Raw genomic sequence first — 11,750 nt, 5'->3', positions numbered from 1 at the left:
AGGTGGATGAAGCCACCAACCCTGACACTTAGGGCTGTGATATGATGTCTACACAAGCTAGGTCTATACTCTGGGAACACGTCTCAGCTCCTCCCTGGAGGTGAATGACTTTTCTGGTAGCCAGAACTCTCCACCCATGGAGGAAGCCTCTGTTTTTAAAAGATATTTAAAAGCCTTGCTTTGACGTCATGATAAGTCATTTCCTCACCCCATTTTTCTAGCTACTGCTCAGCCTGTAGTTTCTTTTTGTTGTGTTATCAGTATTTCTTCCATTAACTCTTCTCTTGTGGGATCCTGAGCAGCTGCTCTTTCTTTTCCTTTTTGGTATGCAGTTGTGGAGGTATTTGTTCTGCTTTTCCCTTCGCCCAGCTCTGTGTGCAGGGATGGGCTGTGGCGTGGATCCGCCTGAAGGTCTGCCGGTGCCTCTCGGATACAGGGCGATGCAAGAACTGAGCACTGTTGTTTTAAACAGGATCATTGTGGATTTCACTCCCCTCATTTGCTGGGATGCATGTAGCTGCACAGCACCCAAAGTTCTCCTTCCCACAGCACTTACCTTAGCCAAAAAGCATCAGAATAGATATTTATTTACCTGAGCATCTGCACTGATGGGGAAAAAGTGTTTGAACTGGAAAAGTAATAGTGAAGCTCTAGGCATTAATGTTGTAAAGTTAGAAATCGTCCTCAGTGCAAACAGGCAAAATCGTGAGTAGAGAATAAGAGAATGAACAGCAAAGGATGTTTCTCTGTGGTTTCCTTGTGTCCTGTGCTTGTCGGAGCATGAGGCTTCTGAACAAGTGGTACATTTCTGAATGGACAATCAGTGTTTTGTTCTGTGTGTGATCATGTTGCTTTCAGCAGCAGCACCCAGTGCTGTTGAATTGTTGTGAGCCTGAACAGAATTCGGGCAGAATCCTAGAATCACTTGGTTGGAAAAGACCTTCAAAATCATCAAGTCCAACCATACCTGTCCACTACTAAACCATATCTCTAAACATCTCATCTGCCTGTCTTTTAAATACCTCCAGGGATGGTGACTCAACCACTTCCCTAGGTAGCCCGTTCCAGTGTCTGACAACCCTTTCAGTTAATAAATTTTTCCTGACATCCAATCTGTACCTCCCTTGGTGCAACTTGAGGCCATTTCCTCTTGTTGTATCACCTGTTACTTGGGAGAAAAGACACACACCTGCCTCACTACACCCTCCTTTCAGGTAGTTGTAGAGAGTGAGAAGGTCTCCCTTCAGCCTTCTTTTCTCCAGGCTAAACAACCCCAGTTTCCTCAGCCGCTCTCCATAAGGCTTGTGCTCCAGACCCTTCACCAGCTTCACTGCCCTTCTCTGGACACGCTCCAGTGCCTCCAGATCCTGCTGAGCTCTGTCCACTTGTGTCTAGCAGGTACCCTAAAGCGACGTTTGACCCAGAGGAAACAAAGCAGATTATTTTCTTGGAGGGACTATTCCTACTGGGTTTCTAGAGAAGGAAGAATGGGGAATTTTTATGTATAACAGGGCAAAATACTTCCCTGTTTGGAATAAAATCTGGAAAACTGTTTTTCTTATGATCGGGGTGCTACATAGAGGTATTTAAAAGACGTGTCAATGTGGAGCTTAGGGACATGGTTTAGTGGTGGACTTGGCAGTGTTTGTTAGGTTTATGGTTGGACTTGATCTTAAAGGTCTTTTCCAGTAGAAATGATTCTGTAGAGAGGACTATGGACTCTGCAGGACTTCTTAAAATAGCAAGTGGAGCCATTTTTGGAGGAGCCACTAGAGCGCACTGTAGTTTCAGGGAAGGGAAGATAATTGTGTCTTCTCGTGTTTTATGAATGTAAAACGGCACCATGTTTGATGGGTTATTTGGAGTCTTGTTTCTTTGTCCTATTTGTAATTATTTTTGTCATTTATGCAAATTTCAATTGCTGCCTAGTTTTGTTCAGTATCTTTTATGTTTCATTATTTTCTGACAGTAGAACTTCACTGTAACAGGACCGTGCAGTATGGATATTGTTACCAACTTGTGACTTTAAGATGTTTATTTATATATGATCACTAATTTTGCTGAACTACACTTTTAAAAATTGCTTGTATTCTTTATAGACACAGTAACAGGACTCTACAATATGAACAGCCTAATAATCTCTCTGTTAATTTATATGTAACTAGTTGAGGGGGGTTATTCTTTAATGTTTTTAAATTAACTAGCTCTGAAAAATATGGTATGTGCAATAGTCCTGAAAAGATACTGAATAAATATTGTTACAGAGCCTCTGAATTGCAGTGGTTTATGTCTTAATATTGTGCCATTAAAAGTAGTTTTCAGCTCAGGCACCATTTGAGTGGGGTGGGGGAATCACCAGGCTGAAGCAAAATAACATTTTTCAGGTTTTGAATATGAAATGAACTTCAATAAATGTTGTTGAAGTTGACATTAAACAAGACGTTTGACCCAAAAAAGAATTCATTTCATTTTCTAACACTTCTAACACATTTTCACATTTCGAAATGTGTCAGACTTTTAACAAAAGCGTTTAACTGAAATGCTGAAATACTTCTGTGGAGATGCTGAAATGTGCATAGTGGAACACGCACAGTACAGTGACTTTGGAGGGAAACAGAATTTTCTGCAGTTCAGTATTGCAAATGTTCCCAGTGTTTGCATTAGGGGTATCCTAGAGGTACATTTCACAAATTTGGTAGAAATTGTAAGGGTTAAGGAATATTTTCATACCATGTTGTGTCTTACCCTTTCTTAATGAGCTAATTTAACTGAATGGTTCCTTTAACTACAAAATAATGTTGCTCTTACTTTTCTTTGGATTAGTGTCAACTATGGATAGAGTCCAAAAAATGTGACGTTTTGGTTCTTAAAGGAGGTTTTGAAGAAACTGTGAGCACAGTACGTTACAGTGAAAGCTCCTGACTCTTAATGGGTACAATTCGCATCTTTAGTATCGAGAGTTTGTAATGCTAAGAAATGAAGGGTCAGGCTGCAAATGCTTTAATCAGAGTGGGACTTAATGCAAGTACTTCACTTCAATGGCCTTTTTTTTTTTTTTTTAAAGTGGTGGAATTGCTCAAGATTTAGTGACTGCTTAAAATGTAGGTAAGAGCTTCAGTAAGGCCCTGCAAAACCATGTTTAATTATGTTAGTAATAGCGAGAATGCTATGTTTCACTAATACTGTTAAAACCTAAACACCACAACCAATTTGAGAGAAACCAACTCAGGAATTTAAGTTTTTCTTGTTAAATTCAGTCTGGCTTGAGAAATGTCTGCCATGAAAACAGTAATTCGGCAGTTGTCTCCAATGCATGGAGAAGGGTGTGCTGTGTAAGTACCCTGAAGTTATATTTTCTCAATGGTGAATATATCTCTATATATAAATAGAAAGCTATGTTATAGGTATAGATAGATAGATATATCTTACTCAGTTCGGATTATTTGCTTTTACTTTTCTGTCTAGAATAAACAAGTCAGTCCTCTTCCCCACACACATGCTGCACTGAGTTTGGGGGATTTTTTTGTTCTTGTGTTTTTTAGCATGAGAACAACAGCAGTCTTTTAAAATGAGTCTTTAGCTGCTGATGCTGCATTTTGCAGGATACATCTGTGTTGTGTTTTTGTTTGAAAGGAAGACAGCCATGCTGAAGGTACAGTTCACTTTTTAATCTGTAGCCCTTTCAAAGTCCTTGTGAAGAGCCATTGTGCTGTGCCTGTGGATCAGAGCAGACTGCATCCATCACGTGCTTGGTGTCTCTTTCCGCTGAAGATCTCTACGTGTTTACAGCTCTCACTTATACACACCTACTACCTTCCTGGTATCTCTCTGTCCGTAAATAAGTGAGGTGTTTACCCGTCAGTGTCTAGATGGAGGGGTGTCAGTCTGTTGTTGTTACCATATTGCTCATGAACCTTTTGTTCCACAGCTGCAGTCACCTGTGTACTAAAGCCATGGTACTTCACACCAAGAGCTCATGTGCAAGCATATCTCTTGGTTACTCATCACAAGACATTAACGACAGCCCTCTGTAGGGGCACTAGATTCTAGTGCAGCTACAAGACAATGTACCTGCAAAACTGCAGCTGCCTTTAATAATGTGTATTGTAGCAAAGATGAGATAAAGGCTCTACATTTCAAAAGCCACCTTGGAGTTGTTTCTCTCTCTCATTGCTAGTAAGGACTTTATTTCCAGTCTGTGTGGTTTTTGTTGGAGTAGCACCTTGGATTTTCATGTTAGGTGTTTTGTTTTTCTCTCCAAACACAGCTCTCCCCATGTGGCTAGTGTAAAAGTACATAAAGTTATAGTAAAACCCTGGGAACTTAAAATCTCCCCCTGGCTAGTCTCAAAACGGGCTTGAGGTCCCTTCTGCTATAAATTACTGCATAGCTCTATGAAAAGAGGTAAGAACTCAGCTGCTTATTGTGAAAAGAGCAACATAGTAGAGTTAACTTCAGGGGCATTTGAAGAGATCCTGCCTGAAATCAAATTATGCTGGGTAAAATGAAAATTTACTTAAGCAACCCTGCCTGTAAACACAGAGAAGTAGAGTTTATACCTTTGCAATTCAGCAGTATGAAAGTAGGAAAGTGCCACGGCTGCTTTGCCCCACGGTCTGAGAATATGAGACTAGAGATTCACAGTTTAGAAAGGGGACTAACTTTTGAGCTTTTTTAATACTGGCTTTCACATCAGAAATGTTTGATACTGTATTCAAAGAAAAAGTTGCTTCAGTTACCAGTTGAATTGTCCAACCTGTCATGTAGATACAGGATTTGGATGTCCCATCCAGGAGGGGACATGGCTGGAGACAGGTACATCTTTGACATACCTCAGGCAGAGGCCAAAGATCCAGGGAGTAACAAGAGAGGCTGGTGAGGACCCTTAAAGCTTGTTAGGCCACCTAGGGCCCTGGCAATACCCAAGAGGAGGTACATAGTTTGCAAACAGGAGGAAAAAAGTTTTATTACATCTCCACTTCCATTTTCCCCTATGTTGTTTTTTTTAATTTCCTTGTTTACACATTGCTTGTTTTCCTCACTGTTGCAACACAAGTCACTGGAAATAATAGCTCAAAAATGGTACAAATGTTTGCTTTGCATTTGGTCACTCTGATTTCAAAGATACGTGCTAGCTACAGATCTAGAGGAGTTACTACCTTTATTAGACTAAGGTGTTTTTAAAATCTGAAACAAATGAAGTGTTTGATTTTTTTAAAAATCAATTAATGGCATTTGTTCTTTTTTTAAAAAATATATAAATCTAATAAAGGTGCTAAGACCGACTGCTCTTAGCATTTGTATATTCTAGGTCCAGAAAGAGCATGTATCTATGACACTTAAATGCCCAAGTAATGTATTTACTGAGTGTACCCACAGGCATTAATTTCACCAGCCTTTATCTTTTACCTTCAGTATCTCATCATCATACCTTCGGGCAGTATCTGTGGTTCCACATCAAAGAATCTGCAGCTTAAAATAACAAAATATAGGTGGAAAGGCAGGCTCTCATCTTCATTTCCTTGCACTGAAATGTTATCTTATGGTCCAAGCCTATCCATAGCTAAGAGCTTGCTTTCAGATCCCAAGGTTCAACCTCAGAAGAAGATGGGAGCCATCAACTTACTAACCACAAGTGTTTGTGCTTGGTCTGGTATCTGTATACCCAGCAGCCATGCAGGTCAGCTCTGAATAAGTATAAGACACTGTCTAATAAATGTGTTTTTCCTGGCTATCAAGTGGCTTCTGTTAAGTCCTAATTAGCCTGTAAGGAAAAAAAAAAACACAGACTCCAGAAAACCACTAAAATATTGAAACCCAAATAAAAGTTTCTTCAGCTCAGCAGTAGCTGCCTCAGAGATGTGTGGAACAGCCGTGGGCTCCAACATACTCTTCAGCCCTCACAGATGGCATCTTTCCAGCACATCACACAGTTCATCTGCACAGTGCTCATCCTTGCCTGAGTACCTCTTCCCTGGCCTTTACTAGAGGCAGATGCTGTGAACATCTGTCTGTGGGAAGTCTCAGCATCCTCAAATCCACACACGCTGACTTGCAGTCCTGTTGCACGACCTTCACACCGACACCTGGCAACTTTGGAGTTCCCTGTTTACATCACACAAAGCCTTAGGGAGCACAGAACAGTGAAATGCAAAATTCTGTGCAAGTCTCATAAAATTATTTACATCATGTTGTTTTACCCATAAAGTGGGTCTTCTGACAAAAAGCTCTGGTAGTTGTCTGACAATTTGGCTCAGAGCATCAACAAAGTTGCATTCTTCTTACAGATCCACTTCTTTAGAGTCTGGCAGTTATCTGCTTGGATCATGTTTTTCCTTCTGTAAACAGCACAGTTCTTGTCAGTCTCTATTCTATTTGTATCCATCCTGGTAAGAGAACAAAAGGAATGCAATGAGTTGTCAGTTTTAAATTCAGTACTGGGTAAAAATATTGATAATCTCTTGAGTGAGGGGTTTGTGTGATGCCCATTCAGTAACTCAGTGAAGCACAGTTCCTCAACGGCCATGCGTAGCTGGGATGGGCACCCACGGCAGAGACTGCTGGCTGCTGAGGGGTTGATGCTCATGAATGTAAGTGTAAGAAGCATGAGAAAACCTCCACATGCAGCCACAATACTGAACTGTAATGGTGAAAGGGAGGAGAAGGACCCCTCAGCTGCACAGATCCTACCACCCACGCTATGTGGCACGGCTCACGTTTAACAGAGGTGGTATACATGGTCTGTACACTGAGAGTTTGTTGACAGTTATTTCAGTGAGAGAAACGTGCATTAATGTTTCTCTGCATTAATACATAAACTGTGACTGTGGTTGATCTTGAAGGCAGAAAACAAATCTATTTCCAGAGGTATCCAGCAGGAACCAATTAACCTGGAACTGGCCATGATACAGACACTGAATAGGTGCCTGAGGCTACAGGACTAGATCTGTGCTTTGGGAAATAAGCTTGGATTCAGAGTTGTATTTACATGCACAGTACCACACCTTAGCTTTTGCCAAAGACACTGTCCCCCCACAAATCATCACCTGTCTTCTTTTACTCCACGATCTTCAATGGAACTCCATTTTTTTTTCATGTCTTGAATCTTCAACCCAATCCAGATATATTTGGTATCTTTCTCTTTATTGTCTATGAATTCCTGTGGAACAAGTAGAAGCATGTTACCCAACAGCAGAGCTTTTCTGCTGTGCTCAGGTCACTGTCCCGACTCATGCACAGCTTTTCAGGTTGTCCCTCACGTGGGGAGCCAAGGATCCAGCTGTGGCAAAGCAGCCCATTACAATGGCCCGTATGTGTGTCACCAGACAGAGTTTCGATTCAAGCTGGTGCTCAGGCTGACTGGCTTCCTGTCAGCTTTCAAAACTCGGTGATGCTCCTCACCCTGATAAGCCAGGTTGCAAAGCCAGGTCTTTAAGGTAAAAGACCTGTTTGGCTGTTTGAATTTCCATTTAGTGGTTGAATCAGACCTCTCTTCCCAGAGCCAAGTAGTGGAAATGTGTGAGAAGTCCCCAGCATTTCCTCTTCCCACTCAAAACTATGCTGGCTTCCACATGTGCACCTCTTGTGCTTCTTCTTTTCAGCTCTACACTGTTGACCCTCTACAAAACAAGCTCCAGTTAGCAGAGAGTCAGATGCTCTGCACTTGATGGGGCTTTTGATTGCCTGCATGTACACCTGATACCTGGGCCATGCGCACCTGGTGAAATGTTTGGCTAAGGCAGATGCCTGTTGCACAATTTTAGGGATGCACAAGACTCACCATCTCAATTTCATCTTCAATGACAAGAAGCTGTGATTTCCTGGCCACACAGTTCTTCTGGCTGTCATCCCAGCTTACAGCCTCTTCGGAGAAGTAGTAACATCTCCCCCTGTGAAGTTGCCACCCTGGAGGACACAGTTCACACATTCTTCCTGTGGTTGGAGAGCAGGAACCGTTAGCTCATACCATGACTTGTTCCAGTTGCCTTGTAGTGTTTTATATTCATGTGCCTGGCTGGCTGGTCCAAAAGTGGACAATCCCTACTTCCAGCACGTGTTCGCTGGGCGTGGAGAGAAGTTTGAAGGCTCCAGTGCCACTCCTCTCCTCAGTGTCCCACTCCCTCACCGTGGTGCTATGCCCTTCTGCACTCCCACTGCACATCATCGGGCTCTCCACCTCCCTGGGCACTTGCCTGGTGGAGAGCACCAGGAGGACATAGAGGGCTGCAAAGACACTTTTTCTGCTCCCACATGCAGCCATTGTGAGGAGACACTGTGTGATATGATGTGGAGTGTGCAGAGTTGCGCATGATGTGACTGGGAAGCACAGCTACTTCAATGACCTTCAAACTACGCCCATGGAGCTGAAGAAGGAACTGTATTAAATAAGGGGAACACTGCTGTTTCCAGGTCTACTTCCTGTTTCACTCAGAGCATCTGGGAGAAACGTCCCCCACATTTTCTGTCTTGGCTTCCTCTAATGTTTTAAAGTAACATTGTTACAATCAATCCCTAGAAAAGCATTAATATTTGCCAACAAATAAGAGCTCCACAACAAAAAGACCAGGAAGGTCTTTCCCTGCCTGATCCTTGCAAAAGGGTAGGGAAGCTAAATTCCCTCCCAATCTTTGCAAACAATTATTGTCTGGAAAGTGTTCTCCAGGACAAGGGGAAGATCTGTGATATATAATATTTTTGATGCAGATAGCAAAAAGAAATACAAAGAAAGTGCTGGAAATTATTTATTACGAAAGAAGAGCAAAACTATTACCATTAAAATGTTAGTTTTCATCTTGGCATCACTTCTATGCAGCAACACCATGTTCCCTGAGTAGTACCAGTGATTTCTCATAAATTGCAGGGTGTCAGAAATGGGAACAGAGACAACAGAAGCATACACACAACCTGTCCTCTATGCTGCAAAAGAACTAATTTTCCTCACCCTGTCCATCTTCACACAGTTCCTCCATGAGCCATTTCAGGAACACCACTGAGACAGTTTTCTCTGAAGAAATGTAATTGCCAGTGCTATTTAGACCATACTGGGACAAAACTTCCAATTTTCCTGCTCTGCCCTTCAAAACTTGAACCAAAAAAAAAAAAAAAAAAAGATATTATGGTTAACAACAAGGTCAAGGAAATGCAGTCTTTGTATCCACTGTTGAACCATGAATGTGAGGATGTGTGTGTGTGTGTACATTGGTGGGGTATGCACACTCAGTTATGAGCCTACTCAGTGATTATAACTGTCTGGGAAAGGGTGTAGCCGCTGAATAATATGGACAGTACAGGAAAAGGAAATAAGTTTGTCATTTTTGATAGTTGGATATATAAAGAGTACACAATATTTTGGTGGGATTTTAGGGAGGGTTGGGAGGTAGATGTTTTTTCTGAAGTTTTTCAAGACTATTTTTGCCTAGGAAATCGATATATTCTCTGGAACAGTTCTTGTATAACTGGAGCATGCTGTGTATTATGATATTACTGATACCAGGGAAGTCTGATTAAATGAAATTATCTGATTTTAATTTTATTTGTTCAAACCTACGAAGTAATTAAGTGAAATGGTCTCAAAGTAGCACCATGGATGCAACTTCAAACATCTGAGTTAGGAAGGCCAAATGTTTTGATTGTCATAATGATTTAAAATCTGTCCCTACAGCTTTTCAGCATTTCTGATGACAAGGTAGACTGCAGCAACACCCCTTCATCTGCGCTATATACAATAAATGACAGGTAGCAAATATTCCCTTTGGAATGCTATGTTTCTTTTCCTGTATTTGTGTATAACTTGACACCTTTAATGTGACACTATGGGAATTTTTCTTTTGGCATCACTCTGCTTGTGAGTTTTCACCATGTCTCTGACAAAGCAGTGAAGCAGCTGGTAGGATCTACTCACATTGCTTGGCTAGCACAGCTATGACACCCAGGAGGATGAGCACAAGGACCCCCAGGACCAGTGCCAAGTAGAACCAGGCTGAGCACCCGTGTCGGCAGCCTGGAAGGAAGCATTTTTCAGGTCTTTGCTCTATTAAAATCAGCAGCATCTTTATGTATGACAGTTTCTTATGTGGAAATAACAGAGAAATCATTTGCTTAAAATCAGTTTGCTGTTTGAAGTATGTGAGCACATTTTACTTATTAAAACTTTGCATCCATTTTGCACACATGAAAGCGAAGCCAAAAGATCATTCTGTTAGTGCAAGTGATTTTCAATCTATCATTCCATTAAGAATTCTCTCTTTCTCCTTTGAGTTATTTTTTTCAGGTGTTGCCTCCTCCCACCTACCCACTCTCACCCTCAAAGGCCCTGCAGAGCAGTTCAGGAAAAGAATCAGGGTTGGTCTCTGGTATGTTCCTCCTCTCTGGTCATGCTCTCCTGTGTTACTGTGCCTGTTGTGGCTGAAAGCTAACTTACCTGAATGCACAGAAAAGGCAAAAAAATCTCATAGTGACACCGTAGCACAGTGAAGCACATCTGACCAAGCACCTCTCCAGCTGTTTGGCGTTCATCACCTCGTGAGAGTGAAACACTCAGGAAGAGGCAGGACCGGAAGAAATTTGGGGTGAAGGTGCTATTTCCACAAGCCACAGAGTTGCACTTTCATAACTGCTGTTTTCCTGACCTTGCCTGGGTGAGAGGAGCAACTGCCCCATTTTCCAGCTGCCTGAGGTGCATTTTGTAATCATAGAATCATACAATCACAGAATGGTTTGGGTTGGAAGGGACCTTAAAGATCATATAGTTCCAACCCCCCTGCCATCAGCAGGGACACTGTTCCCTTTTAGTGGCATTCTGTGGGCCTGACCTTGTCTGGCACACGTCCTTCAGTACAGAGAGGGTGGCAATCATCAGTGCACTAGCTGCACATAGAGACCTGGGTACTACACTACTTCCAAATCCTAATGTGTCCCTGGGACTGTTCCTGCAGAGATACTTACAGGAAAGCTCCTAAAAAAATGTGGAATTTTACTTTCCTTTGCTAAATTTTCAATTTAGGGTGCAAAGGCATTCTTAAAAATTATTTTTAAAATCTCTTTCAAAATTATTTTTACAAGGAAAGTGTCTAATCTGAGAACCCAGTCCGAAAAAAACGTATGACATGATAAATCCGTCCTTTATTGAGAGATTGTACGTAAGCACTCTTGATAACAGGTTTTACTGTTGGGTAATAGGAAAGACTAAATCTATAATTAGTAACCAACAACCAAACAAAACAGCACACTACCAGAAGCGGAAGTCTCTGATCTGCTGCTCCCTTTGGGTTTCGGCTTCACACGCAGCTCGGCATATGTGATGGTGTTTCCTGTAAGGAGTAGGGAAATGCTGACATTTGTGGTTGTGCAAGCCATTAAGTGGAGAAACAATAAAGAATTACACAGAAGACCGAGTCTGTTGAAAAAGGGGCATGTGTTTCTAGAGCTGCTAGTTCAGCTTTTTGCTTTTTTTTTTTTTTTCTGTTTGAAAGAAACAACATGCAAGATGATGACTTATCATTTCCTGCTGCTGTCAGGAAGTAACTAAAAGCCTCCTCCATAATCTTTGCTTGAACTACTTGGGTCCTGTGTGGCTGGACCAGGAGGCAGACAGACAGACTGAAGGATGGGTAAGACCTGGGTACTATCTGTAGCAAACATCCCGTTTGTTACTAAGCCATCTTGGGAGGTGTCGTAGGGGCTGAAGGGGCACCAGAGCCACGATTGCTTTGTGGAGCAGGGAGACCCCAAAGGGAAAACTGCTGCTCAGA

The 11,750-nt window shown here is 41.9% G+C and overlaps 1 protein-coding gene across 1 annotated transcript in view; it reads right to left on the bottom strand.

Annotated features, from left to right (window-relative positions):
• Positions 1 to 6,253: 6,253 nt before the first annotated feature.
• LOC114818665 (killer cell lectin-like receptor subfamily F member 1) overlaps positions 6,254 to 11,750 on the bottom strand; it is an 11,181-nt gene continuing 5,684 nt past the window's right edge. The window contains exons 2-7 of the mRNA XM_029085517.1: positions 11,232 to 11,309; positions 9,902 to 10,000; positions 8,942 to 9,082; positions 7,781 to 7,932; positions 7,047 to 7,159; positions 6,254 to 6,386 (exon numbers count right to left, since the gene is read on the bottom strand). Of these exons, the coding sequence (XP_028941350.1) occupies positions 6,254 to 6,386; positions 7,047 to 7,159; positions 7,781 to 7,932; positions 8,942 to 9,082; positions 9,902 to 10,000; positions 11,232 to 11,309 (716 nt within the window). The remainder of the gene's footprint in view (positions 6,387 to 7,046; positions 7,160 to 7,780; positions 7,933 to 8,941; positions 9,083 to 9,901; positions 10,001 to 11,231; positions 11,310 to 11,750) is intronic.

This window comes from Antrostomus carolinensis, unplaced genomic scaffold (assembly GCF_000700745.2).
Source record: "Antrostomus carolinensis isolate BGI_N321 unplaced genomic scaffold, ASM70074v2 scaffold8696, whole genome shotgun sequence".
NCBI lineage: Eukaryota > Metazoa > Chordata > Aves > Caprimulgiformes > Caprimulgidae > Antrostomus > Antrostomus carolinensis.
This window is presented reverse-complemented; position numbering and strand designations above follow the sequence as displayed.